This window comes from Chrysemys picta, chromosome 1 (genome assembly GCF_011386835.1).
Source record: "Chrysemys picta bellii isolate R12L10 chromosome 1, ASM1138683v2, whole genome shotgun sequence".
NCBI classification, from domain to species: Eukaryota; Metazoa; Chordata; order Testudines; family Emydidae; genus Chrysemys; species Chrysemys picta.
This window is the reverse complement of record NC_088791.1, coordinates 293,770,011-293,785,160: the sequence shown is the minus strand read 5'-3', so window position 1 is coordinate 293,785,160 and position 15,150 is coordinate 293,770,011. Positions and strand designations below refer to the sequence as shown.

Below are 15,150 nucleotides of genomic sequence, written 5' to 3'. Positions count from 1 at the left end.
AGCCTTCAGGCACATATCTTGTTTCCCAGCTGATGGTAATCTAACCTTTTCCTCTGCATCTCAGAGTTTCATGCAAAATAAATGGTGTCAAAATGAATACCTCCTGTTTGAGCTGGTTTGGTGCTGCCCACATTTAGGTGGGCCTCTCAGGACATTTGCCAGGTGCATCCAAGTAGATTGTGCAGGTGTCACAAATCCAAAAGGGAAAGAGGAGGTAAAAGGAAAGAACTGAGACAAGCCAATGGGTGATATGTGTCCCATGCTTTTAGCAAACTCAGAAAAAATTGACTACTTAATTTAAAGGTTTCAGAGTAGCAGCCGTGTTAGTCTGTATCTGCAAAAAGAAGTACAGGAGTACTTGTGGCACCTTAGAGACTAAGAAATTTATTAGAGCATAAGCTTTCGTGGACTACAGCCTACTTCTTCGGATGCATATAGAATGGAACATATATTGAGGAGATATATATACACACATACAGAGAGCATAAACAGGTGGGAGTTGTCTTACCAACTCTGAGAGGCCAATTAATTAAGAGAAAAAATTAATTAACAGAAAAAAAACTTTTGAAGTGATAATCAAGCTAGCCCAGTACAGACAGTTTGATAAGAAGTGTGAGAATACTTACATTGAATCTATCTCCCCCTGTAAGTATTCTCACACTTCTTATCAAACTGTCTGTACTAGGCTAGCTTGATTATCACTTCAAAAGTTTTTTTTCTCTTAATTAATTGGCCTCTCAGAGTTGGTAAGACAACTCCCACCTGTTTATGCTCTCTGTATGTGTGTATATATATCTCCTCAATATATGTTCCATTCTATATGCATCCGAAGAAGTGGGCTGTAGTCCACGAAAGCTTATGCTCTAATAAATTTGTTAGTCTCTAAGGTGCCACAAGTACTCCTGTTCTTCTTTTTACTTAATTTAAAGTAGCCGTAAGCATCATTAGCATTTGTGGCCAATAACTTCACAGAGGAACACCTAGGTAGTATTATTCAACTACCATGGTGACAATTACGGGGGTCACATTTTCACACAGATGAACTGTTCTCGAACTACCTCTTCAACGTGCTGTCATAGAAATGACTTCATCCTCATGACGGCCGTCTCTTTCCACCTCTTGTTTTTCTCCACAATCTCTAACCATTAATGTTTAATGTCCTCTGACAGCATCCCAGGGCAGATTTTGTTCCTCACTCCTGTCCATTTACAGGAACTTTCCTTATCCAGAGCCATAGAGTGACAAAATATTCATCGCTATTTTTCAACAGCAGTTATTGTACTGCAAGGAGGTAGCTCATCCTCAGATTGGCAGGTGAACATCTCTATGGTGAGTGACCCCAAGACTATCTGCCTAGAGCACACGCTGGAACTGGCAGCATTGGGCATAGATCAACTGCCCTTCTTAGATTCATAGATTCCAAGGCCATTGTGAACATCTAATCTAATTCCAGCTTTGGCCCAATAACTTGTGGTTAAATTACAATATATATTGCTAAAAGACATCTAATCTTGAGGTAAAGACTTCAAGTGACTGAGAATACGCCTCAATCTTAGGTAAGCCATTCCAGTGTATAATTTCCTTCACTGCTAAAAATTTGCAACTCTTTGGATTTTCCTATTGTCAACTTCCAGCCACTGGATTTTGTTATGTTATTGTCTGATGAACTAAAGAGCCCTCTCACCTCAGATGCCACAGCATCAGGAATATCAACAGTTCAGCGGGGTAAGGCCTGTCCTCCCCCCACTCACGCAGGTTGCTTCTGGAAGAATACTATGGATTATGAATGATGGCTGGGGAGGCTAAAATAAATCATTATTAAAGCACAGCAGGCTGTGAGTCCTTTGCAAAAGAAGAAGAAACTGGAGGTGGCTAATGTGGCTCACTGCCACAGAGTTTGGTAGTTCTGTGCTGAAAATTAGGTATGAACTTGCCGTCTAGTGGACAAAGGTCAGTGCAGTTTTACACAGCAGACACAAGGGCCTCTACGCTGCTCTGGGGTGACTGCACTTGGAATAATGCATCAGTTCAATTCTCATCCTTACCCGAGAGCTATTGATAAACTGGGCAGAGCTAAAAGAAGAGCAGAGGGCTGAAGGTGTTGATTTATGAGGAAAGAGTCAAGGAGCTAACTATTGTAAGTGGGTTAAATGATGACAAGGGGGAACATGATAACTGCCTATAATATGTGACGGGTGTAATCACCAAGGAGGAAGAGGGGTTATTTTGGATCTTTCAGAGCGGTATGCACAAGTAATAATTCAAGCTGGGAGGAGAACAGAAGTTCCATTTTGCAAAGGGCCTTGAGATTTTTGAAAACAAAATTCTATTATAATTCAGAATGAAACCCCAACGTTTTGAAATTCTCCATGATTCCAACTTTGTTTCAGATTATATTATAATACACAATACAATACAAAATAAGTTGTTTCAAAAGGAAAAACTGAAACTTTTCATTTAAAAAAATGTTGAAATGGGACATTTTGACATTGTCAGAACTCCCTCGCCCTCCGCCCCCACACACATTTTTTCTCCAAAACAAAATGATGGGAAAATTGACATGATTTCATTAAGTATTTCTATTTCAACCACACTTCATGTTACAACGGAAAACTGTTCTCTTTAAGATATTTTGCCAGCTCTAGAAACAAGAGAAAGTGAGAAAGAAACATTAGTTGAATGTCACAGTTTCTGACAGAGTGATGTATTAATAGTCTGGAATGGCCTCCCAAGAGGAACAGATGACAGTCCCGTATTTCAGAACATATAAAATTAGGCCATGTTTACACTTAAATGCTTACAGCGACACATCTGTAAGACCGCTTGTGTAGCCGCATTATGCCAATGGGAGAGAGCTCTCCTGTCAACATTATAAAACCAGCTCAATGAGTGGTGGTTGCTATGTCAGCAGGAAAGCGTCTCCTGCCAACATATCGCTGTGCACATGAGCACTTATGCCGGAAAAACGTACATCACTCGGGGTGTGTTTTTTTCACACCCGTGAGCGACTGACGTTTTGCTGACATGAGTGCGAGTGTAGACATGGCCTTAGAATGGACAAGATACTAGACCACAAACCATGTGGCCTTGGCAGGGAGGTGGACTGCATACCCTAACAAATTGTTTCTCTCAGAAATTAGATTTTGTGAAAAACAAGAGATACATAATACATTCATTACTGATTTATAGTCTCTGCTCTCAATTCAGTGGCCTTGTCTATGGTGAGCATTTCTTGGAAAAAAAAAACCCTACCATTACTGTATGGTATTTTTACATTTGTCTCATTTATGCTTGTTCTAAGCAGGGTTAGACAATATAAACACCAATAGCCAGACTATGTTAGTGTTCCCCCCATGGCTAGCACTGATGTAGTTGTAGCTATAATATTGCAATGGTGGGAAAATTTGAGAAATATCTCAGTGTAGTACCAGCCAAAGGGACTGCACACAATATAAATGCAGATTTGGAAATAAACATCCATGAGCCTATGGTGGCTTGCCTAAGTCAGATGAACTCCTGAAACTCTCGTAAAGCTTTCTACCACAATTTCCTAGAGAAGGAACTGAGACACAATTATCCATATAATCATTTTAATACAGATTATATAAAGCATTGACAAAAGCATTGTAACTAAAAACATTCATGAGGCCTGATTCTCCCATCACACTGGGTTTTACAATGTTGACTTTAACTGAGTTACTTGTGATTTATATCAGTTTAGGGGAATCAGGCCCAGGGTCTTTCAGATAAAAACAACAAAATATTTTCATTACACAGTGATGACAACATCTATGAGAGTCCCGTTAAGATGGAGCTTAGTGCCTCCAAGGGAAGCACTGAAGCACTTATCTCAGGTTTCTACAGTACCATTGGCAATGACGTATTACATTTGTTTTAACTAAACACCAAAGCAAAATTTTGCAACGCTGCCCAAAGGCATTATATCACATGAGAAAAAATAAATTGTGCATATTTAAATATAAAGAATTCTTAGTGCCCACATTATAAAAGAGACATGTTCAAGTACTATGTTAGGTTCCCTACTTTCAAAATAAAGGATGTCAAATGATTATAAGTCATTATAGTCATTCAGTCCTATGCTAAATGTAGAGATGACACTGTTAGAAAAACAATCTCATGCAACATTTACTGGCTCTGAATTACATTTGCAGTAGAATAAAGGAAACAGTCCCTTAGGTAGAATTAATTGTGAAAATGAATCCTAATAGTTTAGCACAGTCCATATTGATTTTGTCTCAGATCTCTTTCATGTTGCAGGAATCAAATGGAAATCCATGCAGTGTCCTTGTTCCCATGATTGCCAGAATACAGGTTGCCTTAGAGATATGATGTCACATTTGTAAAAGTGGAATATAGATATTTCAGCCACATTGCTCTTGATAGATCAAGCCTCTGAAATTCTTCTTGGGGTCTCTTTTGAATGGATTACAGGGAGAGAACTCACGCAAATAGATTCAGCAAAATATCTGTAACACGTGATACTACTGTAAATTAAACATTTTGTAATGAAAGATCACTTTAAAGGCTAACTCCCTATTCTTCTCAGAGTGACATTAGGAAACACATAATGATGCTTTCTAGCAGCACCAAGAAATGTAAATTGCATATTAAAGGGAAAGCAAGCAAGTGAAACCTTTTAGTGTTACAAAAATGTGCAGTACTGTATAATAATTTATAACATCCTGAGTGTATTTGATACACATGCCTAAAATTATTCTTAAATTAAATACTTCAAATGAATGCCTAAATTATTCACTCATTGGAAAACTCTGGTAAATGTCTGCTGGAAATGGAAAGTACAAGAAGTCAGTTAAACTGTATTACACTTGGGTTGCCAGGATTCTTTGGAGGCAGGTGTCCCTTCCAGCAAAGCAAGACATTATTTTTCCTGTCACATGTAGAATTTAGGAAGGCCATCAATGTAGCGTACTGTTACGTTGTCACACAAGAGACCCAAGTTCATGAAGGACTATGGGACTCAAAGGACAAAATCAGGGCACACATGATTCTAACGCACGCAGCCTCAGGATAAGTGAATGCAGTTCATCTCTCTCATTGCACTACTCAACAGCAACTGATCCATGAAGTGAAATGAGGACAGCATAGACTGAATCTAGGAATGTTGACTTGTTTGCTATATAGGCTGATAAAGTGGGACCATTGTGAAACCATCATATGGGGTATGGCTTGGTGGACCCTTACAAAGATCCTGTGCTCAGGAGGTAGGCTCCATGCTGGCACTGTGCTATTTTAGAGGGGACTGCTGGGGCGATGTGTGAGAGAGCACAAATAGCTCCACACATGGTTCCAGTCTAAGAACTGCTGCATAGAAAGACAGACTGTGCAAAGGCTGCACTGCATCCCCACAGGGTAGATTCTGTCTCCTTAAACACCTGCTCCAGACAGTCATATGAAGCTCTCTTATTCCATTTACAGGGGCCTGTTTGGCATTTGTGAATTTCACCATACAAAAAGAAGCAGAAGATAATCACAAGAAGAAAAAAAATTAAAGGGAGAAATGACCCATTGTGCGAAATACAGTGCTGTCTGGGAAAGGTGAAACCCTTCCGGCATTTTAGTGGTTGTAATTTTTGGTGCATATGTCAATGTGCGTTACACCTGTCAGTGTGTATTACATGTGCTACTCTCTGCTCAATCCACAGAGGACTTGAGCTTATTACACCTCTCGAGCTCTGACCAGAAGACCACACAGGAAAATCGACACACCCACCTCAGAGACCTGAAGGTTACCGCCCAATGCTGAAGCAGCGCTGTTCTAATATAATACTTGATCATTCATTTCTTAAAGCCTGTTCAATAATTGGAATATATCAATGCAAATGAAAGCTCTGTCCATAATTTACAACTGCACTGAATGTTAATTATACTGTATCTTTACAGAAGACAGTATTCAGTATGATAATATACTCACACTCTCCTCACAGCCCATCCCAGTAATAATTAATAATACCATTTACTAACTTGATAATAGCTCAGAGAAATGTTATAAATTCACACTAGAAGTTAATGGATGGGAAGGGTCATTAAACAAGTATGTCAGAATAATTTATGAAACATGTTAAAAGTTCCCCTAGAGGTGGTGAGCCTCGGCTGCTACTACTGATCTGCTTATTAATACAAACAGCAGCAAAAAACTCTAAGCTTACAAACTGTGCACACAGCTGTGAAAGTACATGCTCAGACTATTGTTATCCAGTCCTCCCTGCACCTTTTATGTCTTGTTTTAAACTAAGATTATAATCCCTTTGGAGCAGGGACTGTATTTGATTATATGTAAATAAATTTGTTATATAGCGCCTAGTGCAATGGGACGCTGACTTGGCTGGGATCTCTCAATTATTATTTATTTATTGTATGGTGGCAGCACCATTGTGCTAGGTGCTGTACAAACACGCAAAAAAGCTGGTCCCTGCTCTGAACTATAGTCTAAGTAATGTAGTGTAACAGAACTAATGAACAATGATGGTAACAATGGCTTGTGAGGCTCAGTGGGAGCAAATTTTCAGTGGAACTGCTCATTTTGCACTTGTTCTGTGACTTGGATAACTTTCTTACCTATAAATGGTAATTTTTCCAACAGACAATGTAAGTCTCTAATGTCACACTTGAACAGGCATGAGTGACCTGGTGGAACTGCAGAATGATCTTAAACCTCCCAACTGCAAATGTTACAGCACTAAAGCTACAGCCAGAAGCCGAGATTATAGCTAAAGAATAGTTTCAGCAGATACTGACCTTGTCCATAAAGTCCATTTACAAAAAAAGACACAGATTTTTAAAAAAAATCTATTTCCAAGTGGACAAGGAAAGTCTCTAATTTGCTAGGAACTGAATAGCAGCCCCACAAGAAGAACAGATTACTTTTCAAGCACAGATGCCAGAATGACTTGGCCGAAGAGCTATTGGCACAGTCATAATAAGTGTCTACTTTACAGTGTCTTATAAAAGTAGCGTTGGAACACCAAACTGCAGCTACACAGATCTGCTCTGACAAAGCATTATCCTGGCTAAAGAGATGGAAAGGCCGAGTGAGTGAGCCCTGACCCCTAGGGGGCAAAATTTATCCTGGACGGTGCAAGGGACGGCTTGAAAAATAGGGGTTGGTTGAAAAATAGAAAATATTTTCCAGACACTTCCCCCAAGACTTAAGCCAGAGAACGCTGCAGGTTACAGTCCTCCTAGTAATGGACCTTGCAGATAAATGACTACAGTACTGGGAGGCTCTTTTCATTTGTATATGATGATCAATAACGTCTATTGTGAAACCAGAATGTCCAGAGGCACATTTTCAGTAGGAGCATAAGAAGGGTGCATAGTTAGTTACTAGCAGAACAGATAAGGTGGTTAAAACAGATATCTTTGTGATGTAACTAGGTTCTTGAGTTTAGATGAAGCAGAGAAGATAGTGTCTAGAGTAAGCTCAAGCTGGTAAGACAGCATTGGCTACTAAGACCAAGCAGTGTGGAGAATAAGAAAGTTTCTGAGCTTTATCGAGGTCTACCTGGCTGCTGCTGGTCTCGCCTCCCACAGGGAACAAGGCATCCCAACAGGTACAAATCCCTATGATAAGTCCACTTCTTCCTTAGAACTTATCAGGTGAAGGAAAGAGGAGAGGCCTACTATCAGGAGAGTAAGATGTCAGGCAATGCTAACAGTTATTGCCCAGTTACTACCCAAGGATAAGAGACGCTACCTCAGTCTCTGATCGATATGAAGCCAAACTGTATGCCAAAGTTAGTGCCATCTCGACTGTGAGAGTAAAATGTATCAGGGTGGCATGCTGTGCAGAAAGTGAGACTTTGGTTGTAGTCAGGGACAGAAACATCCTGTATGTTCTGAGGCAGAATCCCTCCAGTCTCTAGAAGAATTCTTAAAGAAAGGAAGAAAAAGAAAAGATGGAACATTTTATCAAATGGTACGTTCCTTAAGCCAGTGTGTTACTGCTATTGCAATAGTGCAAGACAAACTGTGTTAATACCATTTTTTCTTTAGATTAAAATAAGTGGGTTTGCTCAGTCTTTAGGACACATACTTAAGCTTGAAAATGTATATAGAACAAAGAAGCTACTCTTAAGGCATAAAATAGCTGAAATATAGCAACATTTGAAACTAGAAGAGTTGGTTCTATCCTGACTTGCTATTAGAGGAAACTCCATACTTTGGCAACACATGCAAAGCATAACAAAACTTTGCTTGTAATGTTGTTATCCAGGAAAGCAAAGTTCAGTATATGGTGTTCTTGGAGGCAGTGGGGATATTTTTTGTGTCCATCCCACCCAGTTTTTCAAGTGGGATTGAGCGGTACACAAGGTGAGCAAATATCATCCCTAGGTTCATTCATTAAGGGCTTGATACTGCAATGCTCCCATGAAATTCTGAGGGACGTCAACTCCTACCCAGCAGGATCACACTCCATATCAGTGACTATAACTGGGACTAGAACCTAAATTTCTTCTGATTCAGTCTTATGTCCTCATCCCTAGGCTGCTTAGCACAACAAACTATAGCATAGAAAAACACACATCAGACTTACCGTGTTGCCCTTCTAATATCAACATAGGGAGTTGGAGATTCAAACTGTCTGACACATTTTGGATCAAGATTGTAAAATTCCTTTGCTGATTCCTGAGGAAGTGTAAAACAGCACGGTCCAACAGATGGGCCCAGCACCACAAGTATATCCTTAACATTACAGCCATATTCGGTTATCATAGCATTTACTGTAGCCATAGCAACTCCTAACAAAGTGCCTTTCCATCCTAGGAAAAAACATAAGGGGAAAAAATCCTGCAAGTTTATTTTTAAATTGAATGGTTACAGAAAATTAATTATTATTATTATTATTATTATTATTATTATTATTATTAAGGATCTACAAGCCCAATACATGGAGGAATAATTAGCTTTTAGCAAACATTAACAGTCCTCAGAGAATTCTTATGAAGTAGCCGTATTACCATTTTAGAGATGGGGAAACTGAAGAAGAATGGAACCTTTAATTGCCCAAGGGCAGAGGAAGTCAATATTACAAGTGGGCTTAGAACTCAGGAATGCCTTGCTGCCATCCCTGATTTTATACCATTCAATTACACCTCACTGTTCTCTCTGTGCTGAAATATCTCATGGGTTAAATACTGTAAAAGTTTCTTTACAATCTCACATGACAGCACTGTGGAAAAATATTATTTAAAGAGAAGGGAAATAACATTTTCTATGAAAAAAATGGGGGAGAGAATATGTGACTGGTCAGGGACATGGTAGTATACAAAGCATGTGGATTGGAGAGAGGGGATTGGGTGACATGCTACTTGGTCTTGGAATGGGAGGGTGAAACAGATGGAGGGGGTGCATGGAGAGGGCACAGGAGACTGGCAGAGAATGGACAGGGTGGAGCAGCTTGGAGGTCAGAGAAGGAGGGAGCAGGTAACTGAAAGAGGAACATAGAAAGGGACAGAGCATGCACAAACTCTTATCCACATTAAACTTTGAACACTTAACATTTCGAGATATGAAACTTCAACCTCTTAAAATTGTCCATGTGCTTAAAATTGTCAATTTGCTTAGTTCCCATCACCACTCACTTCCCCCACGCATAACACACGCACACATGGTGTAGCTCCCTACACACATACATCCTTCCTGTATGTATAAAGCCTGCAGAGGGAAGCTCCACTCTGATGGGCCTCCTCAGAGCTGTTAGATCCACGGACCTCCGGCATAATCTGATTGAAATGTTTGATGCTCACACCAAAAACTGGGCAATTCACAAACACAAACCTTGTTAGAAACAGGTAAAGTTGTGTTGTGTTTGACTGGAATCCAGCTAACTATTACATGCTTTTCAGAAGAGTTCTACATCTTTGAAAAAGAACTATATTAGGAAGCCTAGAAAGGAAGAGTTAAGGGATTCATCCTGGAATCCTTCACTCACTGGCTCTCACTAAACCCAACCTTACTACTTGATTATTAATCCCGTTTACTATTCAAGGGATCCATACCCAGTACTCTCCTAGTATTATATTTCTTTGATTATGTGAACTGAATACTAGATGCTCTTACCAGAATGAGCAGCTCCACAGGCTTTTTTGACAGGATCAGCAAAAAGCACAGGTATGCAGTCAGCGCTGGGAGCTGCTATTGTAACATCTTTCTGATTCGTTATTATTGCATCATAGCTGTCAGGCTGGGGCTTTCCCATAATCCAAACATCACTGGCATGATTGACCTGTCAATACAAAGACAGATGAAGCACAGTTATGAGGCAGTGAAAAAAAAATTAAGTCATACTTTGCTGAATGCCCTTTCTCAAGCTCTCTTGTTCACACCCTCTTCAGGCCAACCCTTATGTTTAGTACTCCATCCCTCTTCTTGTTCAACAAACAACCACTGTCTTTGCCTTCAGATCCCTTCTTAAAACACACCTCTGGTGTGCAACCCCATCTGTCTGAGAAAGAAATGAATTTTTTAAATAAAAAGATATCTGCATATTTGATTTTGGATCTTTATCTGGTCATATATGGTATTATGTCACTGAACTGTATGGTCTATTAGAACAAACTTCTTGGGAGAGGGACTGAATCTTCCTCTCTATATATTTGTCAAAAAGGCTGACAAAGGAGGTGCTGTCGTCATCATGAATAAATTGGAATATGACCAGGAGGCTGCTAGACAGCTCTCTAACACCACATTCTACAGGCCATTATCCTCTGATCCCACTGAGGATTACCTAAAGAAACTACACCATCTGCTAAAAAAACTCCCTGACAAAGCACAGGAACAAATCTGTACAGACACATGCCTAGAACCCCGACCAGGGGTATTCTATTTGCTACCCAAGATCCATAAACCTGGATATCCTGGACGCCCCATCATCTCAGGCATTGGCACCCTAACATCAGGCTTGTCTGGTTATGTAGACTCTCTCCTCAGACCCTACGCTACCAGCACTCCCAGCTATCTTCGAGACACCACTGACTTCCTGAGGAAACTGCAATCCATCGGTGATCTTCCAGAAAACACCATCCTGGCCACTATGGACGTAGAAGCCCTCTACACCAATATTCCACACAAAGATGGACTACAAGCTATCAGGAACAGTATCCCTGATAATGTCACAGCTAACCTGGTGGCTGAACTTTGTGATTTTGTCCTCACCCACAACTATTTCACATTTGGGGACAATATATACCTTCAAGTCAGCGGCACTGCTATGGGTACCCGCATGGCCCCACAATATGCCAACATTTTTATGGCTGACTTAGAACAACGCTTCCTTAGCTCTCGTCCCCTAACGCCCCTACTCTACTTGCGCTACATTGATGACATCTTCATCATCTGGACCCATGGAAAAGAAGCCCTTGAGGAATTTCACCATGATTTCAATAATTTCCATCCCACCATCAACCTCAGCCTAGATCAATCCACACAAGCGGTCCATTTCCTGGACACTACTGTGCTAATAAGCGATGGTCACATAAATACCACGCTATACCGGAAACCTACTGACCGCTACACTTACCTACATGCCTCCAGCTTCCATCCAGGACACACCACACGATCCATTGTCTACAGCCAAGCTCTAAGATATAACCGCATTTGCTCCAATCCCTCGGATAGAGACAAGCACCTACAAGATCTCTATCAAGCATTCTTAAAACTACAATACCCACCTGCTGAAGTGAAAAAACAAATTGACAGAGCCAGACGAGTACCCAGAAGTCACCTCCTACAAGACAGGCCCAACAAAGAAAATAACAGAACACCACTAGCTGTCACCTTCAGCCCCCAACTAAAACCTCTCCAGCGCATCATCAGAGATCTACAACCTATCCTGAAAGATGATCCTTTACTCTCACAGATCTTGGGAGACAGACCTGTCCTCGCTTACAGACAACCCCCCAACCTAAAGCAAATACTCACCAGCAACCACACATCACTGAACAAAACCACTAACCCAGGAACCTATCCTTGTAACAAACCCCGATGTCAACTCTGTCCACATATCTATTCCAGTGACATCATCATAGGACCTAATCACATCAGCCATACCATCAGGGGCTCGTTCACCTGCACATCTACCAATGTGATATATGCCATCATGTGCCAGCAATGCCCCTCTGCCATGTACATTGGCCAAACCGGACAGTCTCTACGCAAAAGAATTAATGGACACAAATCTGACATCAGGAATCAAAATACTCAAAAACCAGTGGGAGAACACTTTAACCTGTCTGGTCATTCAGTGACAGACCTGCGGGTGGCTATATTACAACAGAAAAACTTCAAAAACAGACTCCAACGAGAAACTGCTGAGCTAGAATTGATATGCAAACTAGACACAATCAACTCCGGTTTGAATAAGGACTGGGAATGGTTGAGCCATTACAAACATTGAATCTCTCACACTTGTTATCTAACTGTCTGTCTGTACTCGGCTAGCTTGATTATCACTTCAAAAGTTTTTTTTCTCTTAATTAATTGGCCTCTCAGAGGTGGTAAGACAACTCCCACCTGTTTATGCTCTCTGTATATGTGTATATATATCTCCTCAATATATGTTCCATTCTATATGCATCCGAAGAAGTGGGCTGTAGTCCACGAAAGCTTATGCTCTAATAAATTTGTTAGTCTCTAAGGTGCCACAAGTCCTCCTGTTCTTCCTCTCTATATAGTATCAAGTGTGTTGACAGCTCTGATGACAGTTTCATCACGATTAACTGCCACAATAACTGTCTTAAAAAGTTGTCCTACCACTTATAATCTCTTGCTAGGAAAGAGAAGACTAATGCATAGTTAAAAAAAAACATTCACTGCTACGCATAGCAAGCTCTGATTAGTTAGTATAGGAGTGCACTGCTATCTGAAAACATACCTTCACACGGTGAAATGTCTCTGGGTCAAAACCTGCAGTATTAGCTAACCTGCGTAGGTTTTCTTTAACCACAGCCTTTGGATCTCTCCGCTTAGCACTGCTGAAGAGGTTTAAGGAGCTGAGCGTTGGTATATAAGAGATCCCACCTGTCCTTGTGGTGAACCCGTGTAGGAAGATGTGACCTGGTGAAGAGAGAGAATTTGTTTGAAACAAATGAGAAACCTGAAAATTATACCAGATTCTGCCAAATGGAATTGGTATCAGCAAGTCAGATTGTTGGATGGCTGATGCTTATTTAATGATGACATTTAAAAACAAGGATCCCATGCTCACTTCTCCTTGTGCTGTAATAAAAATCCATTCCATGATTGCTTCACCCAATTCAGGACTTAGATGGACATATGTGATGACAATCTGCACCACAGGATGTGGCAGGGGCATGGCCACGGCCCACACACTTAGCATCCAGGTCCACCCAAATCTGAGCAGGGGTATAGTGCTGCCACAGCAACCCAGAGCATCACTCGGGCACCTGAAATCCAGGATGGAGCTATGTGCCCGCCCTTCAGAAAGCTATGCTCTGGCAGCTCTGCCTGGCCATTTTCTGAGCCGCTCCATGCACGTGCCCAGCTTGCCAGGTGAAGTCCTATGTCTGGGGACATCAGGGCTAGGAAGAGGGCGTAGCGTTCGGGGAGAAACTGAGCTAGCACAGTCTGTCATTGCCTGTCCACCAGAAACTTGGGGCCCACCCAAATTTCCACTCCTATCTATTCCACTGGACTGTGGGTGTGTCTCCACTACAGACGCTACAGCGACACATCTATGGTGCTGCAGATGTGCTATGGTGACACTAGGAGTTTTTCCATCGTTGTAGTTAATCCACCCCCTCAAGAGGTGCTAGCTAGATCAACAGACGCATTCTTCCATCAACCTAGCAGTGCCAATATCAGGGCTTAGGTTGGCTTACTTACTTCCCCCACAAGAGTGAATTTTTTGTACCCGTGAGTGATATAGCTAAGTCGGCCTAAGTTTTAGGTGAAGACCATGCTTGTATCTGTGACCTAGATAGCTAAGGAGAATTATAAAGTGTGTGTGTGTGCTGACCCCATCAGCTGATATGGTGTTTCTGTTTTCTGCATCAGCACTAACACCGAACACATAAAATCTTACCCTATGTTGTGCCATTCTTTAAGCCACATTTGCTCCTTCCCAATTTTGGACTGCATCCATTGGGACTGATCTAAGTTATTCAGGAGTGCCACTCAGAAGCCCCAGAGTGCTAAAGGCCTACCCCTTTAGGCCCCTTCTATACCCTCTCTGCCTGGACTTACAAGGGCGGGCTGCATAGGACAATCTATGGCTATCTTATCTGATGTCTGCACTGGGGACTTCTCCCCTGGCTGGCTATAGGGATATCACAGCAGCAGAGAGATATTTTGGGGGTGAAAAATTCACCCCTGGGCCTTAATGTTGCTAACCCCTGAAGTAGAAGAATCTGTAAACTGAAAACTGAATGAAACAGGTTTAAAAAATCCATAAAATCTGTTTTCCAGTTTACCTGGGATCAAGGAAGATTTTAGAATGGTAAGCTTCCCTTTCAGGTCTGGCAGACTTTCCAAGTATGTCTGAATCTCACTCCTGATGAGTTCCATCTCATGGGCAGGAAGTGTTTGTATGTCTCTCTGAGGTTCAGCTATTTGTTGGAGGTTGTTTCCTTCACAATCCATCCCAAAATCCTCAAACTGAAACTGGTAAACAGCAGTGAATAGGTGGTCTATAAACACTTCCATTAAGGCTTTCCTTTGTACTGGTAAAATGATTTTAATGATGCTTAAATCCTTTTCATCTAGTTTTTGTTTAATGGTGTACAAGGCAGCAGCTGTACTTGTCTTGCACACAACCTCAATTCCTTTCTTTAGAGTCTGAAAACTGCTGATTACCTTAAGTAACGAATCTTGTTCACTGCTCCTTTCACTTCCTGGAGTTTGGTAGCACATTATGTAAACAAATGGAGCACTGGCAGAGAAACCTTTTTCAATCCTTTCTAGTGTGCTACATAATAACTTCTGAATGCCATTATTTTGTGAGTTCATTTGTAGACTGAACAGATCAATCAATACTGCTTCTGCCATCTTCCAGTCGATTTAAGGAGTCCTAAAGGTACCAGATATTGAATAAAATGCCTTCAAAGAAAAAGAGAACATTGTTAGTCTAAATAAGCAAAGTTACAACTTATT

General features: G+C 41.0%; 1 protein-coding gene across 2 annotated transcripts in view; it reads right to left on the bottom strand.

Annotated features, from left to right (window-relative positions):
• Window positions 1-3,619: 3,619 nt before the first annotated feature.
• Window positions 3,620-15,150, bottom strand: part of LOC101942707 (purine nucleoside phosphorylase LACC1-like) — a 59,775-nt gene continuing 48,244 nt past the window's right edge. For both annotated transcript variants that reach the window (XM_065581208.1, XM_065581209.1), the window contains exons 2-6: window positions 14,472-15,096; window positions 12,914-13,095; window positions 10,102-10,267; window positions 8,576-8,801; window positions 3,620-7,911 (exon numbers count right to left, since the gene is read on the bottom strand). In XM_065581208.1, coding sequence (XP_065437280.1) covers window positions 7,737-7,911; window positions 8,576-8,801; window positions 10,102-10,267; window positions 12,914-13,095; window positions 14,472-15,045 — 1,323 coding nt within the window. In that variant the 5' untranslated portion in view covers window positions 15,046-15,096 and the 3' untranslated portion in view covers window positions 3,620-7,736. The remainder of the gene's footprint in view (window positions 7,912-8,575; window positions 8,802-10,101; window positions 10,268-12,913; window positions 13,096-14,471; window positions 15,097-15,150) is intronic.